Source organism: Nicotiana tabacum, chromosome 17 (assembly GCF_000715075.1).
Source record: "Nicotiana tabacum cultivar K326 chromosome 17, ASM71507v2, whole genome shotgun sequence".
NCBI lineage: Eukaryota > Viridiplantae > Streptophyta > Magnoliopsida > Solanales > Solanaceae > Nicotiana > Nicotiana tabacum.
The window spans coordinates 73739136-73757778 of record NC_134096.1 but is presented as its reverse complement, the minus strand read 5'-3'; the positions used below and the strand labels follow the sequence as shown (position 1 = coordinate 73757778).

Below are 18643 nucleotides of genomic sequence, written 5' to 3'. Positions count from 1 at the left end.
TAAAGTTCATTAGGCTTGATTCGATGTACAATTTGTATTTATTAGCGTTGTTTGATGTGATCTAAAGGCTCTACTAAGGCCGTATGATGTTTTAGGACTGGTTGGTATGTTTGGTCGAGGTCCCGGGGGCCTCGGGTGAACTCCGGATGGTTAACTGATCAAATTTGGACTTGTGTGAATGGTTGAAGGCACCAGTTCTGGTGTAATCGCACATGCGCAACATTGACTGTAGGTGCGAGCCCGCAGAAGCGGGCATTTGGGGCGCAGAAGTAGTTGGAGCAGTGTGGGTAGAGGTCGCAGATGCGAGGGAAATTCCGCATCTGCGAGATCGCAGATGCGAAGGAGGCAGTGCAGAAGCGGAAGAGACCTGGCAAGGGGAACTCCGCAGAAGCGACCTTTGTCTCGCAGAAGCGAGTCCGCAGAAGCGGAAGTTCCGCAGATGCAGAAGAGTTGACCGTAGGAGTGTGAGAACAGCAGATGCGGGTATGTTATCGCTTCTGCGACACCGTAGATGCGTCTAAGTGTCTGCAGAAGCGTAAATGCTGGACAATACACTTAAATGCAAGGGTTCGCGATATTTGCTCATTTTAAACATTTTGAGCACGGGTTTGGCGATTCTTAAGAGAATTTTAGAGGGATTTCTTGAGGTAAGTCTCTTGTACTTATTTTTTATCAATAATCTTGTTTCCCCATTGAGGCTAGGAATTTGGAGAGTTAAATAAGGGGATTTGAGTGGCGACTTGGTGTCGGATTTTGGTAAAATTGGTATGGGTGAACTCGTGGTCGAATGGGTGTTCGTATTTTGTAATTTTTACCCGATTTCGAGACGTGTGCTCGGGTTGACTTTTGGGATGATTTTTCAATTCTTTGCTAAAGTCATAGATTTATTATTTAAATTAGTTTCTTATAGTTATATTCATGATATGTAATTGCTTTTGGCTAAATTTGAGCTATTCAGAGTCGGAAAATCAAGGGAAAGGCATCCTTATCGATTGATTGAGTGAGATTTGAGGTAAGTGACTTGTCTAACTTTGTGCGGGTGAAATTCCCTAGGATTTGGTATTGTTGTAACAATTTGTGATATGTGAGCACCGTGTACCCGAGGTGACGAGTGCGTACACGGACTGATTGTGGAATTTTGGGTTCTTGATGAGTTGTCTTCTTTTAAATTCCTTAACTGAGTTGCCTTAGCATATGTAGTGATCATGTTTAGCCTAGTATCGCATGTCTACGTACCTTAACTCTTACTTTCAATTTGTGCAACACATTTAGTTGAATTACATGCTTTCCCTTGATTTGTATTAAACCTTTAATTGTAAGATTTCTTGCGGTAAATCCATTGTTCTTTCGGTTATCTGTTGCATATTTACTTTGGGGCTACGAGGCGGTTCCTTGGGAGATCCCCTTGTACTACATATTTACTTTGGGACTACGAGGAGGTTCCTCGGGAGATCCCCATGTACTGCATATTTACTTTGGGACTACGAGGAAGTTCCTTGGAGATCCCCGTGTACTGCATATTTACTTTGGGACTACGAAGCGTTTACTTGGGAGATCCCCCTATCTTGCATATTTACTTTGGTACTACGAGGCGTTTACTCGGGAGATCCCCCCTGTCTTGAATATTTACTTTGGGACTACGAGGCGGTACCTCGGGAGATCCTCCCTATCGTGCGTATTTACATTGGGACTACGAGGCGGTACCTCAGGAGCGCCCCTGTTGTTTACCTCTAATTGTTGAGCTGTTATTTTTTGAAGTTTCTCGTCGTTTAAATTTTCAGTCATTTCAAAAATTATTATATCTTCTGCCTTATTTTTCTTTTAAAACCAGTAGGGCCCTGACTTGACCTCGTCACTACTCTACCGTGGTTAGGCTTGGCACTTACTGGGTACCGTTGTGGTGTACTCATACTACACTCTGCTCATCTTTTTATGTAGATCCAGGTTCTTCCTACCAGGCCAGATACTAGTGAGCTGGACTGTACGTGGAGACTTCAAGGTATAATTGTAAGCGTCCACAGACCTCGGAGTCCCCCTCTATCCTTATTATGTTATTTCCCTTATTCTCTTTAGACTTTGATGTATAGAGACACTTACTGCTTTCTCTTAGAAGCTTGTGACTTATTTCTACCGGATTTTGGGAGTTGTAATTATTTAAATCATAGTTTCTATTTATATATCATGTGTTGATATTTGACTTCATATTGTTATTCAGTTATTTCATAAATTATTAGGCTTACCTAGTCTTAGAGACTAGGTGTCATCACGATATCCTACAGAGAGTGAATTGGGGTCGTGACATTCATTTTTGTCATTTCTTTTTTGCACAAAAACCCATTTATGACCAACTGGTTTTATACCAACAGGTGTTTGGACTACCGGTCCAAAGACCTCTCTTTTAGCAAGTGTGTTCAATTCTGATTGAATTGCCCCTTGCCATTTTGGCCAATAAGATATTTGTCGATATACTTTGACAAATCGGTCACTATCTTGCATAATGTTAAGTGCAACATTATATAAAAAAATATTATCCACCACTATTTCAGATCGATTTAAATTATTTCCATCACTGGTAGAACTTATTAGATCTTGATTTCTTCAGGAATCTCAGGAATCTCAGAACTAATTAGATCTTGGGTCTCTTCAGGAGATCCCTTTATAGTATCATTTTGATTATTTATCGATTTTATTTTTCGAGGATTTCGATTCTTAGAACCCAAAGGCCTACCACGCTTCAAGCGTGCTTTAGGTTCACTAGCTCTCAATTTAGTAGACGGTCCTGATGGTACATCAATTCGGATAGGCGCATTCTCTGCAAGGATATGTGACTTAGTTATCCTTTTCAAATTAGTAAATGCGTCTCGCATTTGATTTGTTATATTCTGTAAATGGATGATCTTCTGGACCTCCTGATTACATATAGGGGTATGTGGAACGAAATGGGATAATGATGAAACTTTCCACACAATTTCTCTTTTAATTTTCATTCTCTCCCCCTAATTGTGGGAAGTTAGTTTCATTAAACCGACAATCTGTAAATTGAGCAGTAAATAAATCTACTATCAATGGTTCAATATAGCGAATAATAGAGGGTGATTCAAACCCAACATATATTCCTAACCTTCTCAGGGGGCCCATCTTACTGCGCTGTGGTGGTGCTACTGGCGCATATATAACACATCCAAAAATTCGTAGATGGGCAATATTTGGTTCATGACCAAAAACTAATTGTGACGGAGAATATGTATTATAATGTGTCGGTCTGAGACGGATAAATGATGCTGCATGCAAGATAGTATGATCCCAAACAGTAGTGGGCAATTTTGTTTTTGTAAGGAGTGGTCTTGTTATCAATTGCGGGCGTTTAATAAATGACTCTGCAAGGCCATTTTGAGCATGAACATAAGCTACATGATGTTCAACTTTTATCTCAACTAATAGACAGTAATCATCAAAAGCTTGAGAAGAGAATTCTCCAGCATTATCAAGGCGAATAGCCTTTATAGGATAATCTGGGAATTGTTCCCTTAATCGAATTATTTGGGTTAATAGCTTTGCAAACGCCAGGTTATAAGATGATAGTAGGCGCTCATGAGACTATCTTGAAGATGTATCTATTAGGACCCTAAAATATCTAAACAACCCACTTGGTGGGTGAATAGGTCCACATATATCCCCTTGTATACGCTCTAAAAAGGCAGAGAATTCAATGCCAACCTTCATTGGTGATAGTCTAGTGATCATTTTGCCTTGATAACAAGCATCACAAGAAATTTCATCATTTGTAAGAATCTTCAGGTTCTTTAATGGATTCCCACTCAAATTTTCAGTAATTCGTCTCATCATTATTGATCCAGGATGGCCCAAATGGCCATGCCAAAGCACAAAAGTATTTGAAGCAGTAAACGTCTGGTTTACGATAGAGTGTGCTTCAATTGTACTAATCTTTGAATAGTATAAGCCAGAAGATAAAGTTGGTAACTTTTCTACAATGCACTTTTGGCCAGAAACATTCTTTGTAATATAAAGATATTCCATATTCATTTCATCTATCGTCTCAACATGATTACTATTTCGGCGGATATCTATAAAACTCAACAAGTTTCTTAGGGACTTGAAGGAGAACAATGCATTATCTATAATAAGTTTTGTTCCCTTAGATAGAAATATAGTGGCTCTTCCGGAGCCTTCAATCAAACTTATATTACCAGAAATTGATGAAACATTTGCTTTTTCCTTATGCAAATAAGAAAAGTATTTTTGATCTTTGAATATGGCATGAGTTGTTCCACTATCAATTACACAAATATCTTCATAATTGGTCTTTGATCCAAATATAATTTAAGGATTATCCATATTCTTCAAAATGACATAAACAAAATATAGTATAGTAAACCTCATTATCAAAGCATAACTTTTTATTTATGTACAACAATTACATAACCATACTATCTACTACAAACAATAAAAATTAAAATATTTACATTTCCACAGATTCATCACCGATCACATGACTTGTTTCTCCTTCTGGGAGTGCAAAGTAATCAGCTACATCCAAATGCATGAAGTCTAAATTATCTTCAGAAATAAAATTTGCTCCAACATTTTTCTCTGTCTTCTTCAGGGAGGCTTGATAAATCTCAACTAGGTGCTTTGGCGTACGACATGTACGTGACCAATGCCCTTTTCCTTCACATCTATAGCATATATTTTTTGCATTTTTTGCTTGCACTGCTTCATGCTTTTGTTCCTTCCTTTTTCACTGCTGGTGGTGAGGAGGGTTCTTTGGTGCATTATTATTACCATGATTAGAGTTTCTTCCCCGACCACGGCCATGACCACGACTGGGGCCATGACCTCTTCCACGCTTAGCTTGGTGGAAGTTCGTCTCATTCACGTCAGGGAATGGACAAGAACCAGTAGGTCGACTTTCATGGTATTTCATTAATAGCCCATTATATTTCTCGACAACAAGAAGATGTGAGATAAGTTCAGAATACTTTTTGAATCCCATCTCTCGATATTGCTGCTGCAAGAGCATATTCGAGGCATGAAAAGTGGTGAAAGTTTTCTCCTACATATCATGATCAGTAATATTATCACCACATAATTTCAATTGGAAAATAATTCTGAACATAGCAAAATTATACTCACTGATAGATTTAAAATCTTGCAGCCTTAAATGAGTCCAATCATATCGTGCCTGTGGAAGAACGACCATCTTCAGGTGGTCATATCTATCTTTCAAATTATTTCACAGTATGACTGGATCTTTAACAGTAAGATATTCTATTTTTAAGCCATCATCAAGGTGATGACGTATGAATATCATTGCTTTGGCACAGTCTTGATTTGATGCCTGATTTTTGTCCTTGATGGTGTCTGACAGACCCACGCATCAAGATGAATTTCAGCATCAAGGACCCAAGATATGTATCTTTTGCCCAATATATCGAGGGCTATAAATTCAAGTTTAGAAAGATTTGACATTATTTAGAAAAAGAAAGTTCCTACCTCTGATACTTTCAAAGTATTTGCTAGAGATGGCAGAGTCTCGTATTGATAACGTGTTATAAAATAAAGAATGTAAAGTAAAGACAAGTATAGAGAGAAACTGATATATTATTCAACTTCAAACTAATGTATATAATGAACTGAAAAGTCCTCTATTTGTAGAAGAAAGGAAGCAGCTGCGAGGTTTTTCAGGAAGCAGTTGCGAGGCTTTTCTTGAGATGCTTGTAAGCTGTCTGCAGGAGCTGCTTGCAACCTGCCTGTTTAATAAGAAGTTGCTGCAAATCATTTCATTGAGTTGCTTGCAACCTGCCTGCATCAGCTGCTTGTAGATAAACTTCAATAGAGTACCAAACGGATAATCTTCTTCAGGAAGATTATCTATAGCGGAATAATAAATGGATATCCACATTATTATTTTCGTAACACTTATTCTATTTATTTTTTTTGGATTTTTGTAGTATAAACTAAGTGCTATGTGGTAATAAATTACAACGGTCCTTACAGTCTAATCTAAAATATGTGTTAAACATGTTAGGATATTTTTGTGACTATAAAATTCTATTTTTAAATATTAAGTAGAAACAAAAATGTTAAACATTTCATGCTTTTCATGACTGTAAAATTATGTTATTAAAATAAAATGAAAAGGTTAAAGTAGAATTTTATTAAATTATGAAAAAAATATTGTATTGTTTTTTTGAAATACATCATAAGAAGAGTGTCATCAAATGAAATGGAAAATAATTTAATTGGCAGAAATATTAGGGACATACTTGACGACTTTTATTTAGTTCTCCCTTTTACTATACGGGGTCCTAAATATCCCCCTTCACTTGATTTTTCATCTTTTAATACCCCTTTGTTGAGGTAGTGAGTATGCAGTGTATACACGCGATATACATGGTAGAAAAACATGTCCAAGTGGCTGTCCACGTAGATATCACCGTTTTTTGGACTCCACCATTTAATATAACCTATTTTCCCCAAAATTAGTCGAGTAAAAATCCCAATTCTAGAGTGTTCTCTAACTTCTATCTCAAATAGGTCTCTGGAAGAGAGGGTTTTGGTAGTGTTGGGTTCTCTCAAGACTTAGATATTATCGTAGTAGTGGTTTTGTTGATTTCTTACCGTTTTAATCTACTTCAATACTGGTTTTCGTTGGTGTCTGTTGGGGTCTGCTTCAGCCGACGAACATCGATAGAGCACAATCTCTGTCACAAGGAAGATTGTTGTCTAAAATTCCAATTAGGTAAGTAGTTGTTTACTGAAAATGGTCATTTTACATGGTTTTGATATTGTTTGTACAGATTAGGGTTTCGATTGTAGAAACACTGACTTAAGGACTTTTAATTGAAGGTACTTAGAATGAATTTCAACAACTCATGCATGCAAGGCTACTAGGTTTTTTCGTAACAACCTCAAAAAAAGGGCTTTTTCTGTTAAATACTTTATATGTATCTAAAATTGCCGTCTTGTAATTTTTTACTGTTAAAAATTGGACTTCTTTGATAAATACTTTATTTTTGTGTTTCTAATTGTTGGCTTTTGCTTTTTTTATTGTTAAAAGTTGGTTCTTTTCTTACACAACTTTATCTTTGTTTCACATTGTCGGGTTATATATTTTTTAAGTTGGGACTTTTCTGTAAAATTCTCTTATATTATTGTTTATAGATGTAGGGTAATCTATAGCTTCAAAATATTTTAACCTAAGGTGAAAAATTGGAGGGATGATGGTGAGTGAGGTGGGGCCTGTTGTAGGACAGAACATGTTTTCAATGTTGATGAGGATCATTTATCAATTCCTGAACTGACAAATTATGCTAGGAGTTTTGGAATTACTAAGTTAGGAAAGACCTTTGTGGTTCCATCTAAGGGGGTAATTTGATTGAATTGAAAAATGATAGGGACATATATGACCTTTCACTATTGTTTAATATGGGTGAAGACATAATTATAGAGGAAGGGGATTCTACTGGTTTGTCTGGTAGTCAAATAACAAGTGTAGATGCTAATTTAAGTATAGTGAGTGGGCCTTTTAATGCACCTGTCAGTATTGAAAGAGGCAGCAGGGAATTTGATTGTCTTCTTTCTCCATCTACTGTTGCTTTAAATGTTGGGGTGGGTGAACAAGATGCAGATGTGAATGAAGATGGGTATTCTTTAATAGACTGGACATATACAGATAAAGAAGAAGCTGCATAAAACCTAATTATTGTAGAGCACACTGCATAAGACCTAGCTATTGTATAACAATCTGCAGGTAGAGAAGAAGACTCTGAAGATGATATTGCAGGAAATGATGGTGATGGTGCTGAATCTGACTAGTCTATAGATTATTGAAGTGGTGTCCATGAGGATTTAAGGATTGTAAGATGTGAAGCAATTCAAGAAACAAAATAGGAGGGGCAGAAAAGGTGAGAAGGGAAAATGTGGTGGTTATCTAGGTGAAGTGTGGCTGGATGAAGGTTTTGAAGAAATAGATAAAGAGATGAGAAGTCTGAATGGTAAACTATTAGCAGATGAGCCATATTATGATAGTTCTGCTTGTGATTCCTTTGATTGTGATGAAGAACCTAAACCTGTATCTGATGATGAAGGTGAAGGAGGATAATTAAGTGGTAGAAGAAAGAGTAATAGGGTGATTTATGATCCAACATGAAAGATTGTGATTTGGTAGTTGGGTTTGGTATTTGAAAATGTGAGTGAGTTTAGGACAACAGTAACAAAGTATGCTTTGAAGAAGGGAGTTGAGTTAGACAAGTATGTGAATGAGCCTACTAGAGTAAGGGTTAAATGTAAAGGTGGCTGGCTGCCCATGGTTGATCTTTGCTAGCAAGGAAGGAAGAAGTGAAAATTTTACTGTGAAGACTTACAATCCAAGACACAAATGTCATAGGATAAAAACTAACTTCCTTTGTAACTCAAAATATCTTGCAGTGTACCTCAAAGATAGAATTATCTCACAACCTACAAAATTCAAGATTTGGTAAGGAGAGATCTAGGTGTGTATGTAGGCAAGGCTGTGTGTTTAAAGACAAGGAAGTTAGTGTTGCAGAAAGCTATGGGAGATCATGTAGCAGAGTTTAATAGGATTCTTGACTACAGAGATGTCTTGCTCCAAAGTAATCCCGGTAGCACATGTGTGGTTAAGTTGATAGATACAGTAGATGGAAAAAAATATTTCAACTTTTTCTACATTTGCTTTGATGCTATGAAAAAGGGATTCTTGCAGGGTTATAGAAAATGTATAGATCTGGATGGGTGCTTTCTTAAGGAAATTTGCAAGGGTCAGCTCCTAGTAGCTGTTTTATGTACTAGTTTGATGAATCACAACAATCCTCAACTGTTAATCCAAAGAAGAGAAATAGAGGTGATTCTAATACAAACAATAAAGATAAATGGGCCAGAAGTGGTTACAAGAAACCAAGAGTTGTGGGACATGGTGTATTTGTTTCGCAAAGTAGATATACTAGTGTTAATGTATGTGTCTTAAATTTTAAGTTCACTATTTTTGTTAGGCAGAACAACAGCTTGTGCTAACGTAAATGTTTATGCATGTTTCAACAAAGGCTTCCTAGTATCTAAACAATTACAACTCCATCTGCTACTGTGATTAATTCATCAACTGGAGACATCGGTTACCAACCAACCAAAGGGCTTAAATGGAAAGGCAAGACATCTATAACTCAAGGACAATTCCAAGTCCAAAGTGCACCATATCACATCACTATTAGATCAAGAGCAGCTGGAATTCAAACAAGGGCACAAGTCAAGAGAAAATCTCCCTCCAAGATCCCATCTTAAATATATTTTTGTTGGCAGTCTTAACTATTGTTGTGGTATCTTTGAAACAAGGAAGTTGTGTTGTTGGCAGTCATATCTTTTAAAACTGCTATTGTGTTTTGGAATGTATTTAAAGCAGCAGTTGAAACTGGTACTCACTATATTGCTGCTCTTTGAATGCTGATGAACAATATTTAACAGTGAATAAATTCCAGTTATTTTGAGTAATGATTCATTGTGAATGCCTCAAGTTATTTTCGTCTTTGTACACTATGAAATGACAGGATAGTCTATGTTGTATGAACTAATTAAACCCATAAAAAGAGAGCAACTGAAATAGCAAGAATTTGGAACATATCTGCCAACATATATATTATTTCATATAGACAATGCATTGAATAACACAAATAGAGTTTCTGGTGAGTACATTCATCGAACTAAAACACAACTGGAGACTACATCGATCGAACTAAAATACAAATACATCTTCTGGCATTCCGTTAATAAAATAATAGACAAACAACCCAAATACATTATTACATTGCATAACAAGCTAAAACACAATATTAGCTTTAAGACTTTCTTCCACTTCAATTATTTTTGTTAATTGTTGCTCTTCTTTAGCAAACCCAATATCACAATATTTGCTTGCCGAGGGAATTGAAGGTCATACCACTCGAAATGTTCACATGGACTTCGCCATTTCAACTGTGTGGAATCAAAATAAACAATATTAGAATTTAAGAAAAATCAAACAAAATATAACCCATTCAAAAATTTCAGAACTTAACCTACCCCATAATACTTACAACCGAAGAATCTACGACGGGGGTTGTCATTCGACCATGAAATTTTCAATACTTGAGGACACCCCCACACACAAAGTAACTTCCGCTTCGAATTCATGAATTGAAATTGGAAGAAGACTTAGAAAGTTGATGGCATGAAGAAGGAAAGGCACAACATATATTTTTAATGGAGGAAGTGGTGTAGAAGAGAATATATAGGAAAAGAGAGAGAAAGAGCCGTTGGAACAGTCACATTTGGGTTAAAATTTCTGTTCCGCGCGCCCAACTAAGTTTGCATCTACTTCCTATGCCAAGTCGGTATAAATGGGGTATTTAAAAATAAAAAATCAAGTGAATGAGGGTATTTAGGACCCATACAGTAAAAGGGCAACTAAATAAAGGGGTCCCTTATATTTCCCTCTAATTTGGTTTGATGCAAAAGTTATTGCACTCCAATCACACAAGGGAAAAAAAAGTCACATAATCAGTACAAAAGTCAACAAGTTGAGGATGAAATTTCCGGCCAATTGCGAGCTCTTGCCATAAGATTTTTTTTTTTTGGCAAGTTGCCATAGGATCTTCTAAGCATCACAAAAGGAAGAAAATGTAGTCGCCACTGGTTCCATTTGTTTTTTACTCGGTTCAGTAGTAATAAAGTGAGTGTGATTTTTCTATGAATTGGAATCTTTCAGTTTACATATGTTGTACTTAGGAATATGTATATACCAATGTTTTAAAAGGAGGGGGCGTGAGGCGAGGCGTTTTACCTCTGACGAGGCGAAGCGTAAGCCCTGAGACATGGGGTGTAAGTCCCACGGATCTATAAATTTTATTAATTTTAAGAATTTTAAGATAGTATAAAATAAAAAATAATTATAAAACCTACATTAAAATCGCAAAATTATAATAAATAATCTATTTAAAATATTTATAAATTATAATTCAACTATTAATAATACGAAAAGTATGACATATATCATAATATACAAATTAGTTGCAACGTCGTTACAACTCAAATATCAAAAGTAATGTATTCGATATGAAATCTTATATGTATCTCTTAAGGAGTAATGAATCTTGAAAGAATTTCGATATTATAATTTGATATATTTTTTTAAAAAATACTCCTTTTATTTAATATGCTTTCTATTTGAAAGAGAATTTATATAAAAACATAATTAACAATTTAAATATGATTCTCTAGCATCATTTATTTTTACGTTTCAACAAGTTAATAAAGAGACACATAATTCACCATACAATACCATGATAACGAATTATTTATAAATAGTTACTAGCTAATACTAAGATATTAAATTAATAAGTATTGTATCCCGTAAACGTGAATAGAATAATATTTAGGAAAATAATTAAAAAAAAAATTATGGACTATTATATAATAAAGAAATAACAAAAGTTAATAAATAAATACTTTTCAAATGAAAGATTTATTTAAAATTTAATATCATAGCAGTCTTAGTAGATAACGTGCAATAATTTTTATTTAAATTATGACATAAAATACTCTAAACTTAATGATTTATGATTAACAAAAGTAATTTTGAAATAGTCAACGATTTATTAAGAAAATTTGAGGATTTACAAGGTTAGTTACACATAATTGCATAAAGTTCTATTAGCCGAGCCCAGTACACTGTGCGTTGGGCGTGTCCGGGGCGTAAGCCCCGACGGACGAGGCATAAGTCTCACGGAACTAAGCCTCACACATAAGTCCAGGGGCGTTTTACGAGTGCTCCGCTTTGAGGCAAGTCCTGGGTGAGTCCCAATTCTGCCTTTTAAAACAGAGGTATATACATAATTAATGGTGATGCACTAAGTAATTATCATTAATTTAATTGGAGAAGTATACATTGCGGATCCGTGGCGCAATGGTAGCGCATCTGACTCCAGATCAGAAGGTTGCGTGTTCGATTCACGTTCAGTCTCCGCATTTTTGCACCGATTTAACACTGAAGATCTCTAAATCCATCTTTTATTCAATTATTCTTTTTCCCGGATTAATGTAAAGTGTAAACTAAGTGCTCCATATGGACAAACTAAGTGTAAATTAAGTTTGACTCGATACGGAGTTTAAGAAAAAAAATAATACTTTTAAAATTTATGGTCTTAAAAGCTTTGTGGGGCAATGACATTTGTGTGGTTATAAAAATTTCTCATTAAGAATAAAATGAAGAGTTTAAAATTAAATTATTTTTCAAATTTAAAAATATATTATTTATTTTGAAATAGACTAAAAGGGAAAATAATCATCTAATTTGAAAATGGAGTAATGTTTTTGGAAATAAATTAAAAAAAGAGTATCACGTCATAAAAAATGAAACAGGGGTATTAGTCTGGATGAAAATTATTGTACTCTAATTACAGGTGCTATTATTATGTACACTTGCCCGAAAGAAAAAAGAGTCCTGAAATTTGCGTTAAATCAAACTCACAGCTTACTCTGTAACTTGACTGTGAGTGGGATAGCGACTAGATGCTTGACTCGGTAACTTGGCAAAAGTCAACAACTTGAGGACGAAATTTCCAGCCAATTACGAGCACTGGGCATAGTATTTTCTCAGCATCACAGTGCTTTAACTCTTAAGGCTCACACCAACTTTTCTAAATTAGGCCAGTTTGGGGGTGTAGCAATGGCCGCAAGTCTGTTGGGAGGAGCTGCTCTGGGTCCAGTCTTCGACATACTACTCAAAGCCGTTCTTGATGTTGGCATAAAAATTGCCACTTTCCGTTCCAAATTCCAAAGCTTAAACAACACACTTAATGATATCAAACCAGTTTTCGATGACATCGAGAAGCTAAACAAAGCACTAGACGGCCGAGAATACGAAATAGAAATGTTCAAGAAGCAGCTATTAGCAGGTGAAGAACTAGTCCGGAAATGTTCCAAGACTAAATGCTACGACGCGTTGAAAAAATGGAATTACTCGAGGAAACTAACCAAGTTAGAAAATTCACTGGTTAGGTTTTTCCAAGTTCATGGTTTTATTCAGGTGTGTAGAGATAGTAAAATTATTCTTGTCAATGTGATTGAACATGGTAAGAAATTGGATCAGATTAGCTCCATGTTGAGAGACTTTTCGTTGAAGAATGGGAGTAGTATTGGATTTACAAACTCTAATGGATCTTCAGGGTGGATGAATGGTAATAGTTTTGGTAGCTCAAATGGGAATGGATTTTCAGGATGGTCTGATGTGCCACAAGTTTCAGATTGTGTGGTTGGATTTGATTTGCCACTTCAAGAATTGAAAGTAAAGCTGCTTGAGGAGAAAGAGCAGGTGGTGGTTCTTTCTGCTCCTGCTGGCTGTGGAAAGACTACTTTGGCAGCAATGGTTTGTCTAGAGGATGATATCAAAGGTATTATATTATGTTTAATGTCGATCACTTGCCTTGGAGCTTTGATTGTTCGTTTTATTTGACTATTCCAACTTCCAACTTGTTTGGGACTAAGAATAGCTGTTGTTTTTGTTTTTGTTTTTGTTTTTGTTGTTGTTGTTGTTGTTGTTGTTGTTGTTGTTGTTGTTGTTGTTGTTGTTGTTGTTGTTACCATTGTTAAATTAGTCCTTCCCAATTCGGAAGATATGTGTCATCAATTTCAAGAATTTTGAATCTTCTTTTTACAATAATTCCATGATGTCCTTAGAAGAAACTTCTTCCATTCCTTTGTAAGTTCACTTAGCTAATTCTCCCCTAGTCCCCTTGGTATCCGAATTGTGAATTTATATGCTACCTGGATCAATTTGATAAGCAATAGTTCGTCTGTCCGTTAATGAGTTGAATTCTGACATATACATCTTATTTTTATGATTGAAAGCAACCGCTTGAATATTGACACGAGCAAAATGTTATGTTTTCTTGTTAAGCGAAGGAAAAATAAGAAGTTTTGTTCTGGGTTTCGATTTATTGTATCTATCTGCGAAGTTGTTTTCCTCATTCTCTGGTGTCATAAAATCCTTTTGATGGTATGGAAGAAAGCTGAAAGTCCCTTGTACCTAAAGACTATATTTTGTTTTTTTATCTCCTGAAAAAAAAAAGCAGCTTCTTTTTGTTAAATACAGTTATTGGCCATACGGATTATTCAACTTAATGCAAGAATAGTTGACATATATAATGTTGCATCATGTTCTTATGTTATAATAAGCTTCTTGATGATCTTTGAGCATACAAAAACAACAACAACAACCCAGTGAAATCCCACAAGTGGGAGCTTCTTGATGATCTTTGAGCATATTTAATCTAATTGTCTCTTAACAGCCAAATACAGGGACATCTTTTTTGTCACTGTTTCCAAAACAGCAAACATCAAGCGCATTGTTGGGGAAATTTTTGAGATGAAAGGTTACAAGGGGCCAAACTTTGCTTCTGAACATGCTGCAATCTGCCAACTCAATAACCTCCTAAGGAGAAGAACATCTCAACCTGTACTTCTGGTGCTGGACGATGTTTGGTCTGAATCAGATTTTGTCATCGAAAGTTTTATATTTCAGATACCTGGATTTAAGATTTTGGTCACCTCAAGATCTGTGTTCCCGAAATTTGATACATATAAATTAAATCTTTTGAGTGAGAAGGACGCGAAGGCTCTTTTCTATAGTTCAGCTTTTAAAGATAGCATCCCTAATGTTCGACTTGATCTTGTTCATAAGGTAAAACATATCTATGTTTAAAAGGGTCTTTTAAAATAATTATCTGGTTATCAAAACATGTAAAATGTATATGTAAAATGCTATTGTGCATGTACTTGAAATATTAAAGAGTAAAAAAATGCGTTTTAGCTAAATACTAGAGGTGTGATGTTCTCCACAGGATCTGCCAAATTCATAGTAACTTATAAAGTTCTCTATTTTGTGTAGTAATATCAAAGTACTTTTACATGGTGCTAACTGGTGGTAAAAAATGGCAGGTGGTGAGAAGCTGTTGTGGTTTTCCACTTGCTCTTAAAGTTGTTGGCCGATCATTGTGTGGCCAGCCTGAGTTGATATGGTTTAACAGAGTGATGTTGCAGTCTAAAAGACAAATTCTCTTTCCTACCGAGAATGATCTGCTTCGCACTCTGCAAGCTAGCATTGATGCATTGGATGAAATAGATCTATATAGCAGCGACGCAACTACATTAAGAGACTGCTACCTGGATCTAGGATCATTTCCTGAAGACCACAGAATTCATGCTGCTGCACTTTTGGATATGTGGGTGGAACGATACAATTTAGATGAAGATGGCATGAAGGCAATGACAATCTTCTTTCAACTCTCTTCACAAAATCTGGTTAATCTCGCCCTTGCAAGGTATCACTTTTGTCTTGAAACTCTACTGTATTTGCTACTTCTACGTGTAATTACTGCATGGAACTGAACTAGAAGATTGTTAGTTATAGGGGAAAAGGTCAAGAGAAACTACAAAGCAATAGTGTTAGCTGGTCACATGTACACACTTGCTGACTATCTGTTTGTGTGCCCCAATTTTTAATGTGCTGAAGTCATGAAATATTCTTTTCCACTTTCTAAATTGTTTTGGACAAAATTATTAAATTTCACAAGATAAAGAAGAATTGGAACTGAGTTGAGCTCATACAGTTCAGCTTGTGGAATAGTGCAGCGGCAGGCTACTTTTTGTCCTGGTTCCACCTTTTTGGTGTGTACATAACTTCTTCTGTGTATGCAATGATTGAACTTATGTTAGCAGATATCCTTGAATGAATTCTTTATCCAATATCTAATTGTTTATTTCGTGCTGATTACCAGAAAGGATGCACCAGCAGTTCTTGGATTACATAATTTGCATTACATACAGCAGCATGATCTGCTGAGAGAATTGGTAATCCACCAGTGTGATGAGAAACCAGTAGAAGAGAGAAGGAGACTATATATCAACATCAAGGGGAATGACTTTCCTAAGTGGTGGTTTCAACAAAGACTTCAACCACTTCAGGCGGAGGTTTTGTCTATATTCACAGGTTTGTTATCCATCCCTTGTGCTCCTTTTTAGGGCAAGAATAGAAATGTCTTTTGCAAACTTGCTTCATCTTGCCTCAGCTAGTTAGTTACAACTTCATGAATCTGAATTGCAGATGAAGACTTCGCGTCTGACTGGTATGACGTGCAATTTCCTAAAGTTGAAGTACTTGTGTTGAACTTTGAAACAAAGACCTACAACTTACCACCTTTTGTAGAGCAAATGAGCCAATTGAAAACTCTGATTGTGACAAACAATTGTTTCTTTCCAGCCAAATTAAATAACTTTCAGCTTTGTTCTCTGCTCAATCTTAAGAGAATCAGCCTGGATCGCATCTCTGTTACGTCCATTTTTAGAGCCAACTTGCAGCTGCCAAATTTGCGGAAAATCTCCTTCATCATGTGTGAAATTGGTGAGGCATTTGAAAACCCTGCTGCCAATATGTCTTACATGTGGCCAAAACTCGTAGAGATGAATATCGAGTACTGCAATGATTTAGTGGAAGTACCGGCTGAAATATGTGATCTTGTTGATCTTAAAAAGCTCAGCATTTGTTATTGTCACGAACTAGTTGCCCTTCCGAAAGAGCTTGGAAAATTGACAAATTTGGAGGTCCTGAGGCTTCATTCTTGTACAAATTTGTCCGAGTTGCCAAAGTCAGTAGTAAAACTTAATAGATTGGGGTTTCTTGATGTATATGATTGTGTGGAACTGGATTTCTTGCCAGCAGAAATGGATCAACTCTGTTCTTTACGGACTATCTGCATGGGTAGTCGCTTGGGGTTTACTGAGCTTCCCAATTCTGTGCTAAGACTTGTGAAATTGGAAGATGTTGCATGTGATGAAGAAACAGCCTCCTTGTGGGAGTATTATAAGGAACATATGAGGAATCTGAGAATCACTGTGATAAAAGAGGATATCAATTTGAATTTGCTGCACAAATCATTATTTGTCTGATTTTAAGAGAAGTTTCTTGAGGCGACTTTGGGACTAGAACAAACTGAGCAGAAGTGCAGAACTGGTAGCTAGGGGTGAAGGCAGTATTAGTTGCATCTGTTCTAAATATCCCAACACAAAATTTGAACTTTCTCCAACTTTATTTTCAGTGAATTTTGAAAGATACAGCTCAAGATTGATCATATTACTTCACGAGATTCATGCCACTGTCAAGAATTGACATCTTATTAGGAGCTGTCATTAAAGTTGGAATGCAGAAAAGCTAGTAACACAGCAAGCTGGTGTAAGTTTGAACTTCGAGAAGCTCAAGAGAAACTTAGTATATTGATTTTATGGAAGGGCCATTTCTTTGTATCCTTAAATTTGGATAGGGATTTGGACCCTGATATATTCCTATTGATGCATGTAAAGGCTACTGTCTGCAATTCATAGTAGTATAGATAATAAGTTTGTTAAAAAGGAAGATAGATTTCATTAGCAAGGAACCTTTTCTTTGCTGTTGACGAAGAGCGTTGATCAATGCACGAGATAAGTTGGCAATTCTTGCAGAATAGGTTTAATTGATTCTGCCATCTATTGCTTAGATGCTGAAATGTTATATATACGGTCGAAATGGAGCTCGCCTACGACATGGCAGGTTAGGCTCGGGACATAATAACCAAAGACTGAACATCGACCCCGAGCCCCACCGAGCTAGAACCCGGGGTCAGAACGCCTGCCTTCGTGAACATTGAGTCCGTAATCCCGGAGTCGACCTTAGCCCCGATCGAACTCATAAAAACATTGTTAGCATAACCAACAGAAGACCGAAATATCCGTGACCGGTCGGATATTACGGCGGAAATCTCGGCGTGTATCAGTAAGGAACCGGCAATCAGCTAATCAAGGGATTTTTACCTTTTATAAAATTGTACCTAAAGTAAAACTTTTCTACTATATAAAGGGGATCTGATAATTCATTTAAGACATTGTAACACGTATTCCAAAGCAATATATTATTATTCTCTTTAAGTTCTTATTCTTTTTGATATCGATTGAAATACGTTCGGCTCGAGGGTGGCTAACCTTCCAAGGCTGAAACTGTTCAATTCGCGTGGTTTGCATTTACTTTATCATTATTTATTTCAATTGCAATCCGATTTATCATTTTGTGTCAAATTAATCCACATATCCTTAAAATCACTTACAAATTCAATTGTTATCCGATTTTGAGGGTAAACATGTTAATACAAGTTTGACATCAATCTTCAATAAGCAGGCTATGTACAAAAATTTCAACTTAAAACAGCAAGAGCCAGATGATTCGACAAAACGTGGGATTTAAGCAGTAGAGTTGCAAAAAAAACAAGTTGGGATTAATAGCCAGTCACTTCCCAATCATTCCCTGCGAGTGTTGTGGTCAAATGGTTTTGTCGGTCTTTACAAAGTTGTTTTTAGTTTTACGATCCTATCTTCTTCTTTTTTTCACATAAGAGATTTACTTTTACATATAATAGATATATGTTTTATCTATAAGAGATTTAAAAAGGAAACCTTCTTAATTTATTGTAAATGACTACGAAGACCCATTTCCTCGTGAGTGCTACCAGCAATTATGACTGGAGGTTTATTTGCGGGAGATTTTAACCCA

At 36.1% G+C, this 18643-nt stretch overlaps 1 protein-coding gene across 1 annotated transcript; it reads left to right on the top strand.

Moving 5' to 3' along the window:
• The first annotated feature begins 12508 nt into the window (after nucleotides 1–12508).
• On the top strand, nucleotides 12509–17553 carry LOC107827495 (putative disease resistance protein At5g66900). The gene is made up of 5 exons (XM_016654642.2): nucleotides 12509–13460; nucleotides 14358–14749; nucleotides 15007–15389; nucleotides 15846–16057; nucleotides 16172–17553. The coding sequence occupies exons 1-5, from the start codon at nucleotides 12737–12739 to the stop codon at nucleotides 17011–17013; spliced, it is 2553 nt and encodes an 850-aa protein (XP_016510128.1). The 5' UTR covers nucleotides 12509–12736; the 3' UTR covers nucleotides 17014–17553.
• Nucleotides 17554–18643: the final 1090 nt, after the last annotated feature.